At 48.2% G+C, this 19185-nt stretch overlaps 1 protein-coding gene across 1 annotated transcript; it reads left to right on the top strand.

Moving 5' to 3' along the window:
• The first annotated feature begins 11049 nt into the window (after nucleotides 1–11049).
• Nucleotides 11050–17852, top strand: GATA1 (GATA binding protein 1). Its single transcript, XM_002719899.5, has 6 exons — nucleotides 11050–11149; nucleotides 14608–14846; nucleotides 15334–15711; nucleotides 15816–15961; nucleotides 16629–16754; nucleotides 17338–17852. Exons 2-6 carry the CDS (start codon nucleotides 14627–14629, stop codon nucleotides 17707–17709), a joined length of 1242 nt encoding a protein of 413 aa, XP_002719945.1. The 5' UTR covers nucleotides 11050–11149; nucleotides 14608–14626; the 3' UTR covers nucleotides 17710–17852.
• Nucleotides 17853–19185: the final 1333 nt, after the last annotated feature.

Below are 19185 nucleotides of genomic sequence, written 5' to 3' on the forward strand. Positions count from 1 at the left end.
GGGTGTGAGGCCCCTGAGCTGTCTGGTGGGTACGACATCTTAGAGGACCAAACCCAAAGTCATCTCCTTGAAATTCAAAGCCCTGAAAGATTTCTCATTGTTAGTAAACACACCTTTCTTCATCATTTTCTAACTTGCCTCACTCCTCCAGCTACTGCCTACTATTTCCTCCACGCCACAGGCCTCTCTCTGATCTGAGGGGACCTTCCAGGATTAGCTCAGATGCTACTACTCCTTCCTAGAGAGCTTCCTCTGGTGTCATTCTCAGTATATCCCACACTTTCTATCTTTGGATTAATAGGTCAAACTCATCTAAATTGAGTCTCAGCTCCTGATGAGGCAGGTGAGACAAGGCCAAGTTCCTTCTGTTTCTCTCCCATTCCATCACCACCACACCATTCACTCATTCAGTAAACTATAAAACATATATAGAGCACCTACTGTGTGTTAGGCCCTGTTCCAGACATTGGAGAAATGATGTTGAATAAAACATATATGTGTATCTGCGGAATGGATAGAAAAGAAACAAAATTAAGTGAATATTACATATGTTAGAGGTTGATAAATGCTTTAGAGAAAAAAGCAAATACAGAAAGGAAAGAATGCAAGTGTGAGCATTGTGGCACAGTGGATTAAGCCACCACCTGCAACACAAGAATCCCATATGAGCACTAGTTCAAGTCCCAGCTGCTCTGCTTCCAATCCAGCTCCCTGCTAACGCACCTGGGAAAGCAATAGAATGTGGCCCAAGTGCTTGGGCCCCTGCCACCCATGTGGGAGACCTGGATGGAGTTCTGGGCTCTTGGCTTCCATCTGGATTGGACTCAGCCATTATGGCCATCTAGGGAGTAAACCAGTGGATGGAAAAATCTCTCCCAATGTCTCTCTCTCTCTCCCTCCCTCCCTGTCACTCTGCCTTTCAAATAAATCTTATTTTAAAGAAAGAAAAGAAAGAATGCAGATAAAAATTGCTGGACCCATTTATAATATTTAATGAGATAATCTGATCCAGGGAAGCCTGGCTGAGGAGACATCTGGATGTCCATCTAAAGAGCAAAGGGAGTGAACCACACAGCTAGCTTGAGAAGGTACACCAGGCTCCAAATCAGCCAGTACAAAGGTGCTGAGGCATGCATGTGACTGTTATGTGTGAAGAATGGCAAAGAAGTCAGTGGGTGAAGCAAGGGGGCCTGATTGAGTATGGCCTCATGAGCCACTGTGAGGGTTCTGGCTTTTACTCTCAAGTGAAGGGAGCCATGGGAGGGTTGTGCACAGAGGAGGGCCATGATCTGACTTCAGATTTAACTGGCTTCCTCTGCTGCTGCATTGGAAAACAAACTATCCATGTAAGGCTAGAAGCAGGAGACCAGGGAGGAGGCCACTGCAGTAGTCCCAGACAGCCATGATGGTGCTGGTAGGGGAGGTGATAAAGAAGTCGTTAGATTCTGGGGATGTTCTGAAGATAGAGACTGGGTGAATTCACCAAGAGAGAAAAAAGTCAGCTAGAGAAGAGGCCCAAGGACATTTAGAGTTCTGAAGAAGAGGAGGTACAAGCAAAGGAATCAGCCCAGGTGGAAAGGGAAGTGTATGGATTCCTGAGTGAGTGAGTGATGTATGTGACTCTGCTGAAATAAAGGGGTCCCTAATCTTGTGGACTCTGGTCTCTACACAGTCTCTAGAGGGTAGTCCAGCTGAACACCCAAAGATCTCCAAAACTGCTAGGAAAAAAGGAAGTGTAAAAAAAAGAAGAAGAAGAAGAAATAAAGGAGGAGTCGGTGCTGTGACATAGTAGGTAAAGCTGCCGCCTGCAATGCCAGCATCCCATATGGGCACTGGCTCAAGACCCGGATACTCCACTTCTGATCCAGCTCCCTGCTAATGCGCCTGGGAAAGCAGCCAAAGATGACCCAAGAGTTTGGGCTCCTATCACCCACATGGGAAACCCAGATGGAGTTACAAGCTCCTGGCTTCAGCCCAGTCCAGCTTGGTCTTTGTGGCCATGTGAGGAGTGGACCAGTAAACAGATGGAAGATCTCTCTTGTTGTGTGTGTCTCTCTCTGTAACTCTACCTTTCAAGTAAACAAAGAAATATTTAAAAAAAAGAGAGAAAAAAAACTTGCTGTGGACCTATATATCATATTCTTGGATATAGATGATTAATGGAAGGAGGCAGGGAGATGGGTGGATGGATGGATGGGTAGGTAGATAGGTGGAACGATATCTCCTATCCCCTAGAGAAACTTTTTCACATGTGTATGCACAGAGGAATATGACTCTGTAAACTGAAGGTTTGCTATATAGGGCAAAAACTAGAAACAACTCAAACATCCATCAGAAGATGAGTGGTTATACAAACTGTGAAATATCTACTCCATGGGATATGACTCAACAATAAAAGGGAATGAATTTATGTGGCCAGCATTATTCTGATAACAAAATTAGACAAAGACAAAAAGAAAACTATAGACCATTATCTATTTCAAATTTAGATGCAGAACTCCACAACAAAGTATAAGTAAATAGAATCCAGCAACATAAAAGAAGGATTGTACACCATGATCGAGTGGGATTTATCCCAGCAAGGCAAGGTTGGTTCAACATATGAAAATCAATCAGCTGGCGCTGCGGCTCACTAGGCTAATCCTCCGCCTTGCGGCGCCAGCACACCAGGTTCTAGTCCCGGTCAGGGCGCCAGATTCTGTCCCGGTTGCTCCTCTTCCAGGCCAGCTCTCTGCTGTGGCCAGGGAGTGCAGTGGAGGATGGCCCAAGTGCTTGGGCCCTGCACCCCATGGGAGACCAGGAGAAGCATCTGGCTCCTGCCATCGGATCAGCTTGGTGAACCAATGGCAAAGGAAGACCTTTCTCTCTGTCTCTCTCTCACTGTCCACTCTGACTGTCAAAAAATAAAAAAAAGAAAGAAAATCAATCAATGGAATACTCCATATCAACAGAATAAAAGACATGATCTTGGTAGATGCAGAAAAGCCATTTAACAAAATCCATCACCCCTTCATGATAAAAAAAAAAAAAAACACTCAACAGACTAGGAATAGAAGAGAAACTCCTTGATCAAACGGCATGTATAGAACCCCACTGCTAACATCATACTGAATGGTGAAAGACTGAAGGCTTTCCCCTAAGGATCAAGGATGTTCTCTCTCATCACCCCCCCCTTTTTTTTTGTAAGACAGAATGTGTGTGTGTGTGTGTGTGTGAGAGAGAGAGAGAGAGAGAGAGAGAGGGAGAGAGAGAGAGAGAGGGAGAGAGAGATTGATTTTACAACTGCTGGTTCATTCCCCCAAATGGCTGCAACAGCCAGGTCTGGGCCAAGCTGAAACCAAGAGTCAGGAACTTCATCTTGATCTCCTACATGGGTGCAGGGGCCCTAATAATAGGGCCATCTTTCACTGCCTTCCCAGGCACATTAGCAGAAAGCGAGCAGCAGGGACTTGAACCGGCACTCTAATATGGGATGCCAGTGTCTCAAGCAGCAGCTTAACCTGCTGCATTATAATGCCAGCCCTCCCGCTCGCTCATCATTTCTACGCAACTTTGTACTGAAGCTTCTAACACGGTAATTATACGTATTAGTTCACTTTTTGTTACTACAACTAAAATATCTTAGAAGAGTTTCTTAGGAAGGACATTTATTTTTGTTTACAGTTGTGGAGGTTCATGGTCTAATTTTGGATAGCCCCATTGGTTTAGGTATCTGGTGAGGCTGGAGGAGGGAGAGAGATAATCAAATGGCCAGCCAAGAAGAAAAGAAGGAAAGCAGGCCAAACTTTGTTTAAATAACCATCTCTTTTGTAAAAACTGCTTTCTGAGAGCAAGCCCTCCCATCCATTACCTAAACACCTCCCACTAGGCCTACCTCCAAGACATCATAATTGGATCAATTAACCCTTTAACATAAGACTTTGAGATACAAATGCATGCATGAGTCTGGGGAACCACATCCTGTTCAAACCACAACATTAGGCAAGAAAGAAGAGACATCTGTATTGGAAGAAGTGAAACTATCTCTATTTGCAGATGACATTCTCTCTCTCTCTCTCTCTCTCTCTCTCTCTGTGTGTGTGTGTGTGTGTGTGTGTGTGTGTGTGTCTGCTCTTTTAAAGATTTATTTATTTGAAAGGCAGAGTCATGGAGAGTGAAGGAGAAACAGAGAGAGGATCTTCCATCTGCTGGGTTCTCCAAATGCCCACAACAGCCAGTGCTGGGCCAATAGGAAGCCAGGTACCAAGAACTCCATTTGGGTCTCCCATGTGGTTTCAGGGGCCCACATACTTGAGCCGTATTCTACTACCTTCCCAGGTGCATTACCAGGAAGATGGATCATAAGCAAAACAGCTGGGACTCAAACCAGCACTCTGACTGCGATGCGGGCATCACAGGCATTGGATAACCTTCTGCACCATAATGCTACACCCAACATGATCTTGTACATAGAAAATTTTAAGTAATTTATAACAAAACTAACCAATTACTCATATATGGGGGTTCTTCAAAATGTTCATGAAAAAATTAAAGGCACAAAAAATGAAATCTGGGGTCAGCGTTGTGGTGTAGCAGGTTAAGCTGCTGCCTACAACATGGGCTTCTAATATTGGAGTAATGGTTTGAGTCGTTGCTGCTCTGCTTCCAATCTAGCTCCCAGCTAATGTGCCTGAGAAGGCAGTAGAAGATGACCCAATTGCTTGAGTCCTTACAACCCATGTGGGAAACCTGGATGGAATTTCTTGTGTGTGTGTGTGTGTGTGTGTGTGTGTGTGTGTGTGTGTTTGACAGGCAGATTTAGACAGTGAGAGAGAGAGAGAGACAGGGAGAAAGGTCTTCCTTTCCGTTGGTTCATCCCCTAAATGGCCACTACGGCTGGCTTGCTGTGCTGATCCGAAGCCAGGAGCCAGGTGCTTCTCCTGGTCTCCCATGCGGGTGCAGGGCCCAAGGACTTGGGCCATCCTCCACTGCCTTCCTGGGCCACAGCAGAGAGCTGGACAGAATCTGGCGCCCCAACCGGGACTAGAACCCAGGGTGCTGGCGCCGCAGGTGGAGGATTAGCCAAGTGAGCCACAGCGCCAGCCACCTGGATGAAATTTCATGTTTCTGGTTTCGCCCTGGCCCAGACGTGGTGGTTGGGGCCATTTGGAGAATGAACCAGTAGACAGAAGATTTCACTCTCTCTGTGTGTCTCTCCCCACCTCTCTCTGTCTCCCTCTTCTCTCCGTCACAATGAATTTCAATTAAATAAAAGAAATTCATGTGTAGTTTTTTTCATTATATAGATTTTCCACAAACTTTTTAAAGACTCCTTGAATATGCTCAGCAAGTTTCCAGGATACAAGATTGTATATGATACAGGAGCATCCCAAATTTAATTATATACAATAGTAATTAACAAAAATGAAATTAAGAAAACAATTTCATTTATAACTGCATTGAAATGAATAAAATACTGAGTAATTAACAAAAGAAGGGCAAGACTTGTACATTAAGAACTGTGAAAGAACTTAAAGACCACCTAAATACATGGAAAGATATCACATGTTCATGGACTGGAAGACTATATGGTGTTAAGATAGCAATATTCTCCAAATTGATCTATTGATTTAATGCTGTCCTATCCAAATCCCAGCTTGCTCCTTTGCAGCAGTTAACAAGCTCATACAAAAATTCACATGGAAATACTAGGGACCCAAAGCAGCTGTACCAGTCATGAAAACCAAAAACAGAGTTGGAGGACCACATTTCTCAATTGAAAAACTACATAGCTAGAGTAAGCAAGACTGTGAGACATATATGAGGGTACTTTTGTACATTTGTAGAAAGAGGTTGACATTTAGCTTAGCATTTAAAATGTCATTTGACTCCTGAGTCTCACATTGGAGTACCTGGGTTTGATGCTCAGTTCTTAGCTCCAGATTTCCACTAATGCAGACTCTGGGATGCAGCTCAAGTAATTGGGTTCTTGTCACTCATGTGGGAGATCTGAATTAAATTCTCAGCTCCCAGCTTCAGCCTTTCCTGGTGCCAGTTATGATGGCCATTTGAAGAATAAACCAGCAGATAGGAGTTCTCTCTCTCTCTCTCTCTCTCTCTCTCTCTCTCTCTCTCTCTCTACCTCTCCAATGAAAACTTTTCTTAAGTTTGTGGAAAAATAGAATTGACAGATAAGTTTCTTTGCTGCAAAAATTCTGAATCCATGCATAGCTTTTCCATAATGTGCATTTCCATAAACTTTGTGAAGACCCCTGGTAGGCATGAATTTCAAAATGTTTTTGTACCAAAATAGATTTATTCTTTGATTCCATTTGCAACAACTTTTTGAAATACCCTTGTGAGTCAATGAAATAGAATTGAGAGTCCAGAAATAAACTCACACATTATAGGCAAGACTGTTCAATGGGGTAAGAAGTCTTAAACAAATGGTGCTAGGATAGTGGCAGGGCCACATACAGGAATAAAGCTGGGGCCTTAGTTCATACCATTATAAAGATAAACTCCAAATGGATGGAAGAGTTCTATGTTAGAACTAAAGCCAGAAAACTTTTAAAACATAAGTATAAATCTTAATGAAAAAAAAAAAAACCCTCCAGTATCATCTAGTGTTTAGGGGCACATACGTATCTGGTAATGGAGTAAAAATACTCATGAGGAAGATAAGCAGCAAGTACCAGACAAGAGAAGGAAGGAGGGAAATGGAATCGGTGCAAGGACTTCAACTGTAACTGTAATATCCTATTTTTTTTCTAAACTAACAGAAGTCAATAAGCAACATATTAACGTTCCACAAAAGTGAACACTTGCTACAACATCTTTTGATGCTTTCTGCATCAAAGGATGCATTCTATTTGTTCTGAGAGCAAATATTTGACTCTTTAGCCAGACTTTCGTTCACGTTTCTCTTGCACCAAGGTGAGTGGGGCTCTGTCCCCACCCTGGTAAACTTACAGTCCCCAAGAGGCACAGACAGTCCTAATACTGTGGGCTTGGATCACGCAGGGAGTCTAGAGGATGTCAGTAGGGAGTGAGCCAGGCAGGGAAGGCTTCTGGGAAGAGAGGACATTGGAGCTGAGGCTCAAATTGAGGTCTGACAGAGAGGACAGGGCGGTCTGGACACCCCACCCCTGCTCCCGCCCCTGTCTACCCCAAAGCCTGGCCTGGCCCCCGCTGATTCTCTTATCTGTCCACTCCCAGTTGCCTCCCTGCTGGCTGAATGTCGCCACAGACTTGTGGGCTTGTGCCCCCTCCGCAGGGATGGGGGAGGGAATAGGTTAAGGCCTGGGCTCCGAACCTCAGGGTTTCTAGCTCTTGATGGAGGCAGGGCTCTGAGGAACACCACCATATCCTTTACTCCCTTCCTGAGCCCTTTATTCCCTGCCAGGGATGAAGAAACAGAGAACGAGTCCAGTGGCCGAACCTTTGTCTTAGACATGCCCCCCATCCCTTCCCTTTGAGGACAGATTTCCCTACTTCGCCCCCAACATTGCAACTGCATTTTCTAATAATAACAATGATGAGAGTTACCATTTACAGAGCACACCATACATGGTGTGCCAGGCAGGCATGGTGTTGGGTGGGTACATTCTGTGTGTGTGGCAACAGCGGGGGATTAGGGGAGAAAGCTATGATTATACCCATTTCCAGGTGAAGCAACTGAGGCTCAGTAGGTGGCTTGCCCAGGAACTACACAGCAAATCAGTGTGAGAGTTGAAGCAAGAACTCACGGCCTTGGGCCAACTACTACTTCTTCTTCTTCTTCTTCTTCTTCTTCTTCTTCTTCTTCTTCTTCTTCTTCTTTTTTTCATTTACTCCTAGTCTCAAAGACAGGGGCAATTTTACACATTTTTGCCACAAGGATCTGGTAAAAATGGGATAAATTTATGCATGAAGAGCACTTAGCTCAGTGCCTGGAGTCAACTGGCAAATGCTACTGCTGCTATTACTCTACTAATACTAGTGGTAAGTACTAGTATCAGAATGTATATTAATGGAGGCCAGCGCTGTAGTGCAACAGGTTAACCCCACCACCTGTATCACTGGCACCCCATATGAGCTCTGGTTCAAGTCCCAACTGCTCCACTTCCCATTAAGCTCCCTGATAATGTGCCTGGGAAAACAATAGAAGATGGCCCAAGTGTCTGGGCCCCTGCATGTGGGAAACCCAGATGGAGTTCCAGGCTCCTGGCTTCAACATGGCCCAGCTCCAGCTGTTGCAGCCATTTGAGGAGTGAACCAGTGGATGGAAGATCTGTCTCTCCCTCTAACTCTTTCAAACAAATAAATAAATAAGAATAAATCTTTAAAAAAAAGTATCAGGGTCAGCACCATGGCATAGTAGGTTAAGCCTCTGCTGGTGCCAGCATCCCAATGGGTGTTTGTGCCCTGCCTTCTCCTCTTCCCATCCAGCTCTTGGTTTATGGCCTGGGAAAGCAGCAGAGGATAGCCCAATGCTTGGGCCCCTGCACCCATGTGGAGACCCAGAAGAAGCTCCTGGATCCTGGCTTTGGATCTGCCCAGCTCCGGCCATTGTAGTCATTAGGGCAGGGAACCAGCGGATGGAAGATCTCTCTCTCTCTCTCTCTCTCTCTCTCTCTCTCTCTGCCTCCTAAATAAATAAACAAATCTTTAAAAAATTGTATTAATGCTATTGCTAGAATTAAAGTTTTACAATTAACATTAAAATTATAGTAGTGTTAAAGATCAAACTCCTGGAATGAGAATGCTGTATTTTTTTGAGTGTGTTCCAAAAGTTCACATAATGTTCTCCACAGTATAATTAATCCATATATTTCTGTCTATATACAACAGAGCATTGTCAATGTCAGAATATTAATAGAAATTATGTTATTTATTGAGTGCATGGAGATTTTACCATATGATTAAAGTTGTTTTACTTTCAAAAAAAATTATAGTAGTGTTAGATTACAACTAGTACTAGAATACTAATAGAAGTAGTATCAATATTAGCATTAATGCTAGTGTTACCATTGATGTTAGCATATTAGCATTAGTACTAGAATTAGTAGCAGTGTTAGTAAGAAAGTACCAAATGCTACCCACCGTATACAGTAGGTAGTAAATAGACAAGAACACCTAACATTTACAACAAGTTCAGATGCAAGTGAGTTACAATTACCTAACATGGACTAAAATGCATTCAGCCTCCACAGTCAGCCTCGAGTAGTTACCATTACTAGCCCATTTTTACGGATAAGAAACTGAGGCCCAAAGGGGTGAAAGACTCGCCCAAGTTATCCAACCAGTTGGAGCCTAGGGTGGTCTATGAACAAAGGTGGACTGGCTCCACAGTCCATGCCTGGAAACCATGGCCACTTAAATCATAGGTGTCTTTGCCTGTATTGGGCTTCTTACTGATGAGGACTCAACATGGGGCGTGGCACACATCAGGAGCTCAATAAATGGGAAGTTGTGGCCTTATGCTCTCTCTCCTCCCCCAAACTCTCATTTTGTGTTTGAGAACACTGATGCTCAGAGGGGTACATGAGGGGTGATCTCTCTGTGAGGGCCAGTGAGTGAGCAGACAGACCCCACTGGCCCAGGGCTCTGTCCTTGCCCTCTCTGTAGAGCTCCCTATCCCTCGCAGTGCTGGGACCAGGACTGGGGAGTCTTACTCCCTGCTCCATGGGACCCAACTTGTGTGTGTGTGTGTCAGATGATTTTATAGGGAGAAAATTTTCAGAACAGGCTAGGCACAGGTCAGGGTGATTCATTGCTTTTTGTTGTTGACATTTAGGTGAGAAAGAGCAGGAGGAGGGAACATGGTAGAGGCCCAGTGACCACCCCCTGGGGGGGTCACTCACCTGCCCAGGCCGAGGGTAGGGCCACAGGTCACACAAATCCACATCAATCCACATCCACATCCCCTCCCACCCCAGCACCACCTGCCCTGGGCTTACCCCAGTCTGCCTCCTGGGGTCTCAGACTTCCTCACACTCTGTCCCTGAATATTCCCGTCTCTGTCCCTGTACAATACATTCCTGTCCTCTGTCCCGTCTCTGTCTCCCTTCTCAGTTTCTCCACCTGTGTCTTTGGACTCTGTCACTTTCAGGGTTTTTTTGCCTTCTGTTCATCTCTCTCATTCTCTTTGCCTCTCCTCTCTTCGCCTCTCTTTTCTTTCTATGTCATCTGCCTCCTTCCACCTCTCCATTTAATCCCTCTATCTCTTATTCTCTGCCTCCCCATTTCCATCTCTCTCCACTTATCTCTGGCCCTGTCCCTGTCTCTCTGTCTCTCCCTCTCTAGCCCTTCCCCTCCCCAACTTAGCCCGCTGCTTCAGAGGAACCAGCCCCTGGTCCCACCTCAATTTCCCGCCTCCAAAGCAGCATGGCGGGCAAGAAGCTGAGGCCACTGCCACTGTCCCTGGGTGGCCCCCCTTCCCGCACCCTGCCCCCCATCCCAAGACAGCCTGTTACTGTGGCGCCAACAGCCACAGTCGCCACCATCTGATAAGACTTATCTGCTGCCCCAAGGCAGGCCAGAGCTGGCGCAAGCCCCAGTGGGGCACTGAGCAAGTGTGCCCCTGCCTCCTGCCAGCTCTGGCCCCTAGGCTGGGGGCTAGCTCATCAAGGTATCCCACAGGCTCTGGCTCCAATCCCACCAAACCTGCCTGAGCCTCATAGTCTCACCTGCAAAATGGGTACAGCTGTATCCTTCCTGTCTGCGCAGCCAGAAGGACTCACATACATAAGGACGCAGACCACTCCTGGCCCTACACCCAGTAGGAGGTAGGAGCGTCACTCACTGAAAAGCCTAGTAGAGTCATGAAACCCTATCTGCTATTTTCATTTTATCTTGGTTTTAGCCCACCAGGCTTTGCTGGACACTGAAGTCCATGGGAATCTAAGTCCAGCAGGTCCAAAGAACCATGGGTGAGCAGGTAGGGTGGAGGAGGGGCTCCAGTGCCCAGGAGGTGCCCCACAAACAGGGGGCACACTCCCTCCCCTGGACTGCCCCACCCACTAGGGCAGCAGCCACTCCCTGGGGAGGAGGGAGGAGGGAGAGGGGAGGGAGGGAAGGAGGGAGGAAGGGAGCCTCAAAGGCCAAGGCCAGTCAGGACACCCTTTGGGATCACACTGAGCTCACCACATCCCCAAGGCGGCTGAACCCTCTGCACCGACCAGCCCAGGTCAGTCTCAGCTCCCAGAGAGCCCCTAGCAAGGCAAACCCTGGCCTGCTGCCCCTAACCTCATGGCTACTTCCCCAGCCTACCGCTGGTCCCCAAAGTGTCAGCCACCTCTGAAAGCCCTTCACAGCTCCTCAGACCCACCTCTGCCTTTCCCATCCCCATTTCTATCTTAGATCTACCCCTCCAAAGCCCACTCCTCCCTGCCCTGACTCCCATCTGCTCCTTCTATGAAATCGGTCCTCTGCTCCCTCAACTTTGCTTCTCATACCCCTCAGATCTAACCTCTAAACGCCAATTCTGGCTCCACAAAATATACCTTTATCTACTAAATCCTATCTCTGCTCCAAATCTGATTTTCAATCACCTAAGCATGTCTCTGTCTTCCTGAGCTCTTCTCCAAACCTCACTTTGCCCCCACTAAGGCTATTTCCGCTCTTAAATACCCGATCTGTGCCACGACAATACCCTCGTCTCTGCCCCAAGCCCCCTTGCTGATCCTCCAAACCTGCCTCTGATCCACCAAAGAGTAGCTACATCCTCTAACCCTCACCTTTGCCTCTTTCATTTGTTCTATTCTCTCTTGTTTCCCAAACCATCTCTCTTCTAAAATGTCTTTGATCCTCCAAATAGTGAGTCTCTACCCACAACATTTTTTCTGCCATAAGAACCCTCATGTCTGCCTTCCCTAAACTTAAGCTCTTGGTCCCCCTGAAATCCTCTAACCCCAATCCTTCCTCTACCTCCGTTCTACCTTGGGTTCTCAAACTCTTCTTGTGCTTCTGTAACTCAGCTCTAACCATCAGCCACATTTCTATCCACCAAAACTCATCTTTGACTCTGAAACTCTCTCTGCTCCAACAAAATCTGTGGACTCCCCCACTTTTCTGACCCTCAGATTCACTCTCTGATCACCAACTTACATCTCTAACTTTTCAACTCTCTAACTTTACCTCTTATTTCTTAACCTCATCTCTATTTTCCTAACTTCTTCTGAGCTCCAAATATCTCTGAACTTCCAAGCTTGTCTCTGCTCCTCAAACCCCATATTTACTTCCCCTAAACTCCATGGCCATACCCCAAAGCTCTCTGACTTAACCCCATGAGACCCTCAAACTCTACCTCTAAACTTCCAAGGCAAATATCTTTCCCCAGACCCTACTTCTGTTCCATCAGCCCTGAGACCCTCCCTCAAGGACCAGGACAGGGGTGTTACCTGGGGTAAGGGGCTGGGGCCAGGGAGAGTTGAGGGTGCCGGCTGGGCTGCTGCCTGTCGCGGTTGGGGCAGCACTTACTCTAGTGGGGCAGCTGATAAGGAGCTTTCCTATCCCCCAGCCTCCAGATAAACTTTATCTCTGTCCGGAGAGTGATAACTGAAGGGGAGGGGGGGGGCTGGGCCCCTGCCACAGGAGGGGTGGGTAGCCCTGGACCCACCAATGAGGTAGGGTATAGGGGTGGAGGCAGTGGGGCTGGATGGAGGTTGTGAGTAGTGAGGTGAGGTTGAGGAGACAAGGGAATAGTTATAGAAGCAAGAGATGCACAGTGAGAAAAGGGAGATAGAAATAGAGATGAGGAGAGACATCAAGAGACATGAAGGGAGAGGAGAAACAGAGAGAATGCCAAACAAGAGAAACAGTAGGTAGCAGAAAATAAGACCTAGCAGCAGAGGAAGGAGAGGGTGTGCATGTGACAAATACAAACATGTAGAGCCAGAGACTAACAGAGAATCAGAGACAGAGATGAAAGAGACAGAGACCAGGATAGGGAGCAGACACCGTTTGAGGAATAGATAGTGGGAAACCTGGGTCCTTCTCTTTCCAAGCACCACCTCCAACCCTGGGTCCAACCCTCAGCCTGTCTACACAATGGTCATGTGGCAGGGGTGGATTGGAGGTAGCCTGCTTCACCTGCATCATCCCACCCAACAGTCAGGGAGACTGAGCAGTAAGGGGCAGGGTTAGGTGTCTCAATTCCTCTTCCAGTGCTGAGTGCAGTGGGATAAGGCCAGGGACATGAAAATAGTAAGACAATCATCGAAATAAGGTCAGAGGCAAAGGGAAAGAGAGAGAAATAGAGGGAAGAGACAACAGGTGTAAAGATACAGAGGTGGAAAGTCGCAGGCATTCAGAAAGATGAGTGGATAGGGAGAAAGCATGAGTAGCAGAGAGCGATATGGGGTGGGGAGAGGAGACAAATAGAGAGACAATCATAGAGATATGAACAGACAGAAAAAGGGAGAGAAAACATTAGACATTCATAAAAGCATTGAAAAAGAGAGGACAAAGTACATCATAGAATCCTGGAAAGATGGAGAAGAAATACAGTCAAACTTCAGGAGAAACCTAGTTGGGGAAAAAAGAGACCCAAGGAGACAGAGGGGGTAAAGATGGCAACATACACAGGCAATACAAAGGCAAATGGTCACCACACGAGTCTGTCACTGTCAGTCCCTGTGATATAGCAGACAGGGAACCTGAGGTTCAGGGATGGTTGGAAGGTGCCTGGAAGCAGAATCATGGCCACCCTCCCACCTGTCACCCTCTTCAGAGGAAGCCAGTGGCCTTGGGGTGATTTCAAAAGTTGGGCGGGGATAGCAGAGATAAGCAGTGGGGAGACTGACCCCCCCTGAGCAGGGAGGAACTGAGGGGCCCTCTGTCTGCAGACCCAACGGAGGCGGGGGTGGGGGGAGTCAAGTCGGAAACCATGGGGTTTCTGAGAAAGCCAGAGGGCAAGATGCAACAGATAGGGGTAAGGTTGGGGAGCTCAAGAGAGTGAACCCCAAGGTCCTGGGGGGTAGCTAAGGGGCTCAAGGGACCCTAGTTCTGCACCCCATCTGACCCTCACCCAGCATCTTCTAGAGGGGGAGGGGAGGAAGGATGGGGGCAGGGAGAATACGAAGAGGAAGTAGAGGAGAGAAGATGAGGAAAGAGAAGAAGGCATAAGCAGAAAAAGCAGAGGGAGAGAAGGGTGAAGAAAAAGGAGGGGGGCAGAGAAGGGAAAGGAGCAGGGGGCAGGGGAATGGAGGAGATGGAGAGAGGGGAAGAGGGTGATGAGGTGTATGGAAAAGGAGAAGAGAGAGGAACAAGGAAGGGATGGGGGAGAGAAAGACAGCAAGGAGGACAAGATGGTAGGGGAGTAGATAAAGGAAGAGGGAGAGGAGAATGAGAAAGGAGTGGAAAGGAAGAGGAGGAAGACAAAGGAGTCAAATGAGAGGAAGGAAAAAATGAGAAGAGGAGGAATCAGAGGAGAGTAGAGGTGGATGGAGGAGGGAAGAAAGACAAATGAGCACAAAAAGAATGGTAGAAGAAGAAAAGCGGGAGCTTAAGAAGTGTGAGGATATAGTAGAAGACAAGAGATAATAGAGTGGGAAGGGAGGAAGAGGACAACAGTAAGTGTAAAGAATATGGAGAGGGGGAGGGGAGGAGGATTCTTGTGTTTGAGGACTCTTCTTGTCCTCACAGGTGAAAATCCAGAGGCCCCATGGAGTTCCCTGGCCTGGGAGCCCTGGGGACCTCAGAGCCTCTGCCCCAGTTTGTGGATCCAGCCCTGGTATCCTCAACACCAGAGTCTGGGACCTTCTTCCCCTCTGGGCCCGAAGGCTTGGATGCAGCAGCCTCCTCCACCGCCCCAAGCACAGCCACTGCTGCAGCTGCCGCGTTGGCCTACTACAGGGATGCAGAGGCCTACCGACACTCCTCAGGTAATGCCCCTGGCATCAGCTGGATGTCACTAGGGTTGCCATGGAGCCACTTAGCTAGATCAGACTCCCACTTGGAGGTCATCTCGGAGATGGCTGAAGCTTTCCATGAGGATGTGCTAACCACTTTCCTTAGTCCTGACCTGGGAATTCAATGCTCCTCAACCTGCCAAACTGAAAAGCAATATGGGAGGTGTGCAGTGATTGCCCTAGTTGTCAAGTGATTGTGGAGTTCCAAATCCCAACAGTCATCTTCAAAGTGCATTTGGATGTGCTTAGAGTTACCACAGTTGTCATAGTGACCAGTGGGGCTCAAGAGCTACGAATCACCCAATAGCCAGCAGCTATTGGTAACCTGTGGTAACCTGTGGAAAGGTTGGAAACTTGGCCACCATGTTGGGGTTGTTATGCGGCATTGCACCCTGAAAGTGAGGTGACCATAAATTGATCTCTTCTTTCCTCCTTCCTTCCCCTACCTGACCCCTGACAGTCTTTCAGGTGTACCCACTGTTCAACTCTATGGAGGGGATCCCAGGGGGCTCACCATATGCTGGCTGGGCCTACGGCAAGACAGGGCTCTATCCTGCCTCGACTGTGTGCCCCACCCGCGAGGACTCCCCTCCCCAGGCCCCAGAAGATCCAGATGGGAAAGCCAGCACCAGCTTCCTGGAGACCTTGAAGACAGAACGGCTGAGTCCAGATCTCTTGACCCTGGGGCCTGCACTGCCTTCGTCTCTCCCCGTCCCCAGCAATGCTTATGGGAGCCCCGATTTTTCAACTACTTTCTTTTCTCCTACTGGGAGCCCCCTCAATTCAGCAGCCTATTCCTCCCCCAAGCTTCGTGGAACTCTGCCCTTGCCTCCCTGTGGTGAGGGTCTCAAAAAAGGGACAGGGAGGTTGAGGTGGAGGGGGGTAGCCAAGCAAACTTGAGCTGAGCCTGGCTTCCCCCTTCCTTTTCATTCACCCCACCAGAGGCCAGGGAATGTGTGAACTGCGGAGCAACAGCCACCCCTCTGTGGCGGAGGGACAGGACAGGCCACTACCTATGCAATGCCTGTGGCCTCTATCACAAGATGAATGGGCAGAACAGGCCCCTCATCCGACCTAAGAAACGCCTGGTAAGACCACAGTCCCACCTCTCCTTACCCAAGAGCTAGAGTGCTCATCCTGTGCAGGAACCCATGTCCTCATGCTTATAGAAAACTACTGCTTCCACCCTGAATAGGAACCTCTGTCCTAACCCTATGGAAACCCTTACCCTCATCCCTCTATATGGACAACTCCTGCCCTTGTCCCAGCTAGGGACTTCTGCCCTTTCCTATATAGGAACCAACTCTGTAGAGGAATCCCATCCTCAGCCTATCCATATAGGCTCTGAACAGGAACCCTTGTCCTCAAGCTGTACAGAAACCTTTGTCCTCCCCCTGTGTGGCAGTGTTTTCATCTCTGGCTTCATGCTGAAATCACCCAAGGGCACTTCAAAAATGCTGGAGCCTGGCTCCTTTCCCCCAGCTCATCTGACTTAATTGAACCACAGTACTGCTTGTGCATCAGGATTTTTTTAACTCCCCAAGTGATTCTGAGATGTGGCCAAAGTATAGCCCCTCACAGGACAAAAAATGAAAAAAAAAATCTCTATCCGGTACAGGAACCTCTCACCCTATATAGAAACCCTTGCCTTCAACCTGGTCCTCACCCCTTGGGTCTTTCTGACAGGCCCTGTAAGACCCATACCCTCATTTCCACCTCCCTAGGGCAGTGTTCTTACATCCTTTCTTCCCCTAGATTGTCAGCAAACGGGCAGGTACTCAGTGCACCAACTGCCAGACAACCACGACGACACTGTGGCGGAGAAATGCCAGTGGGGACCCCGTGTGCAATGCCTGCGGCCTCTACTACAAGCTACACCAGGTGTCACCTTGCCCCCCAGAGCCAACCTCCTCTGCCCCACACCATGCTTCCCCTCCCCCATTCTATCCCTGTTTCACCGATTCCCCTGTTCCCCTCACAACACTTCCTCCTCTCATCTCCCCTTCTTTCTCTTCCTCCCCCTTCCCTCCTTGCTTCCCTTTCTCCTTTCTCTTCCTTCCTCCATTCTACTTCTTCCTTCTCTCGTCTGTTATTTCCCTTTCTTCCGTCATCTCCTTCCTCCCTTCCACTCCCTTTTATTTCTCCTTCTTGCTCCTTTCTTCACCTCCTGTCTCTTTCTTCCCTCCCTCTGCCCCACCTCCAAGTCACCAGCTAACTGCCACTCTCCTGCCCCACACCTTGGGCAGCTGCTATCAGCCTGGGAAGCTTTACCAAGCTCTGAATTCCTCACAACCTCAGGATTCCTTAGAATGGCATCTCTGCCATCCCTGTGGGGCAACCCCTAGTTCCTGAACCAGTTAATTCCCAATTGCTACAGAAGTAGAGTGAAGAGGGTGTTCCTGGTACAGACATAGATAGGCAAACAGTTGGAGCTGGGGAACATGCACGACCTCCCTTTTGGCAGGTGAACCGCCCACTGACCATGCGAAAGGATGGAATCCAGACTCGGAACCGCAAGGCATCTGGAAAAGGGAAAAAGAAGAGGGGATCAAGTCTGGGAGGCGCAGGAGCAGCCGAAGGACCAGCGGGTGGCTTCATGGTGGTGGCTGGGGGCAGCAGTAGTGGGAATTGTGGAGAGGCAGCCTCAGGCTTAACATTGGGCCCTCCCGGTACTGCCCATCTCTACCAAGGCCTGGGCCCCATGGTACTATCAGGGCCTGTTAGCCACCTCATGCCTTTCCCTGGACCACTGCTGGGATCACCCACAGCCTCCTTCCCCACAGGCTCTGTACCTCCTACCACCAGCACTACTGTGGTGGCTCCACTCAGCTCATGATGGTACAGAGTATGGCCCCTGGGGCCAGGGATGGTGTCCCCTCCTCTTGCAGCCAGCAATTTGTACAACCTAACCCTCTGGGCCTGATACTTCCTGGTCTGGCCCTTCAAAGCTTTTGTAAAATAAAATTACCAAAGTCCTGATATTAGAGCTATGTGTGTGTGACTGAAAATAAACAGCAGTGTCAGGCAGGGTGGGTAGTAGCATCTTCATTCTTTGATGGCTATATATGACTGAAATGCATGATTGTATGAAGCTGGGTGAGGTGACATGTATGACATTTTGTTCCTGGAGGGTTTTGACGTGCCATTTTACCAGTAGATGTGGAACTTTGTGTGACAGCATCTAGGAGGTTCCATATGTCCCACTGAGAGATGGTGTTGTGACCAAGAGGGAGTGGGGAATGGTGCGTGTCACGCCAAGTGACTGGATGAGGGCATGTGGAAGTGTGTGTGCCATGGGGGGTGAAGAGGAAGTCTGTGTGGTTATATTCATGTGACTGTGCGTGACTCTGGGTGATCTTTGAGACAGTGTGACAGCATATGCACTAGGCTGAATACTGTTGGAATGTTGAACAATAACTGAGTATTAGGGTATATGGAGGGGTAACAACATGACTGTGGTGGCAATGTGTGCCATGGTGGATCAGGTAAAGGCAGGATTTCTCTGCAAGTCTCTGCACTTGTACAGGTATGTATGGGTGTGCACATTGTATGAGTGGCAGACAAGATGAGTAGCTTTGTGTGCATTTGCGGTGGTATCAACATGCACAGTTCTTGACAGGAGAAGTTGAAGAGTCTCTTCCAAAGAACAAGACACATTCAGGAAAGGAAAGTTCAGGGTGAAAAGACCAGAGCTGGAGCGTGGGGTTGTCCATGGGTCCTCCCATCACTTATCTCTCTCAATCCAGCTTGGCCTGCAGCCCTGTGGGTAGAGAATGAGAAGGGAGATGAGGAAAATGGCCTCTGGGGGTTGATATTCAAATCCAGGTAGGTGGGGAGCTCTGCACAGTGCCACCTCCCTCCCCAGCACTCCTGCTCACCTGGGTGAACTGCTGCCCTACAGTGAAATCTGCTTTTCAGTTTAACCAACACTTATCTAGGTACATTGTCCAAGCAGGGGACATCCCAAGGCAGACAGGAAAAGTGGCTTACCTGAGGCCACACAGCTAACAGTGAGAGGCTGAGCTAGGCAGTCTGTCCCTGGAGTCCATGCCTAGCCCCTCTCCAACCCAGCTACTCACCACAGCCAGCAGCACCGGTTCCTCAGAATGCTCACTATGGAGCAGGAGACAAGCTAGGGAGCTTCAGTGGCTTTAGTTCATCAACACCTGGAAAAAATACTCAGAGGAAAGTATACTCATACTCATTCTACTCATCAAACATCAAAGCTCAGAGCTGATGAGTAACTTGCCCTGACTACCCTGAGTTTAAGGAGTAGATTTTGGATGGCGTGACCCCCACTCCCACTCCAGCA

The sequence above is a fragment of the Oryctolagus cuniculus genome, chromosome X, assembly GCF_964237555.1.
Source record: "Oryctolagus cuniculus chromosome X, mOryCun1.1, whole genome shotgun sequence".
Lineage (NCBI taxonomy): Eukaryota > Metazoa > Chordata > Mammalia > Lagomorpha > Leporidae > Oryctolagus > Oryctolagus cuniculus.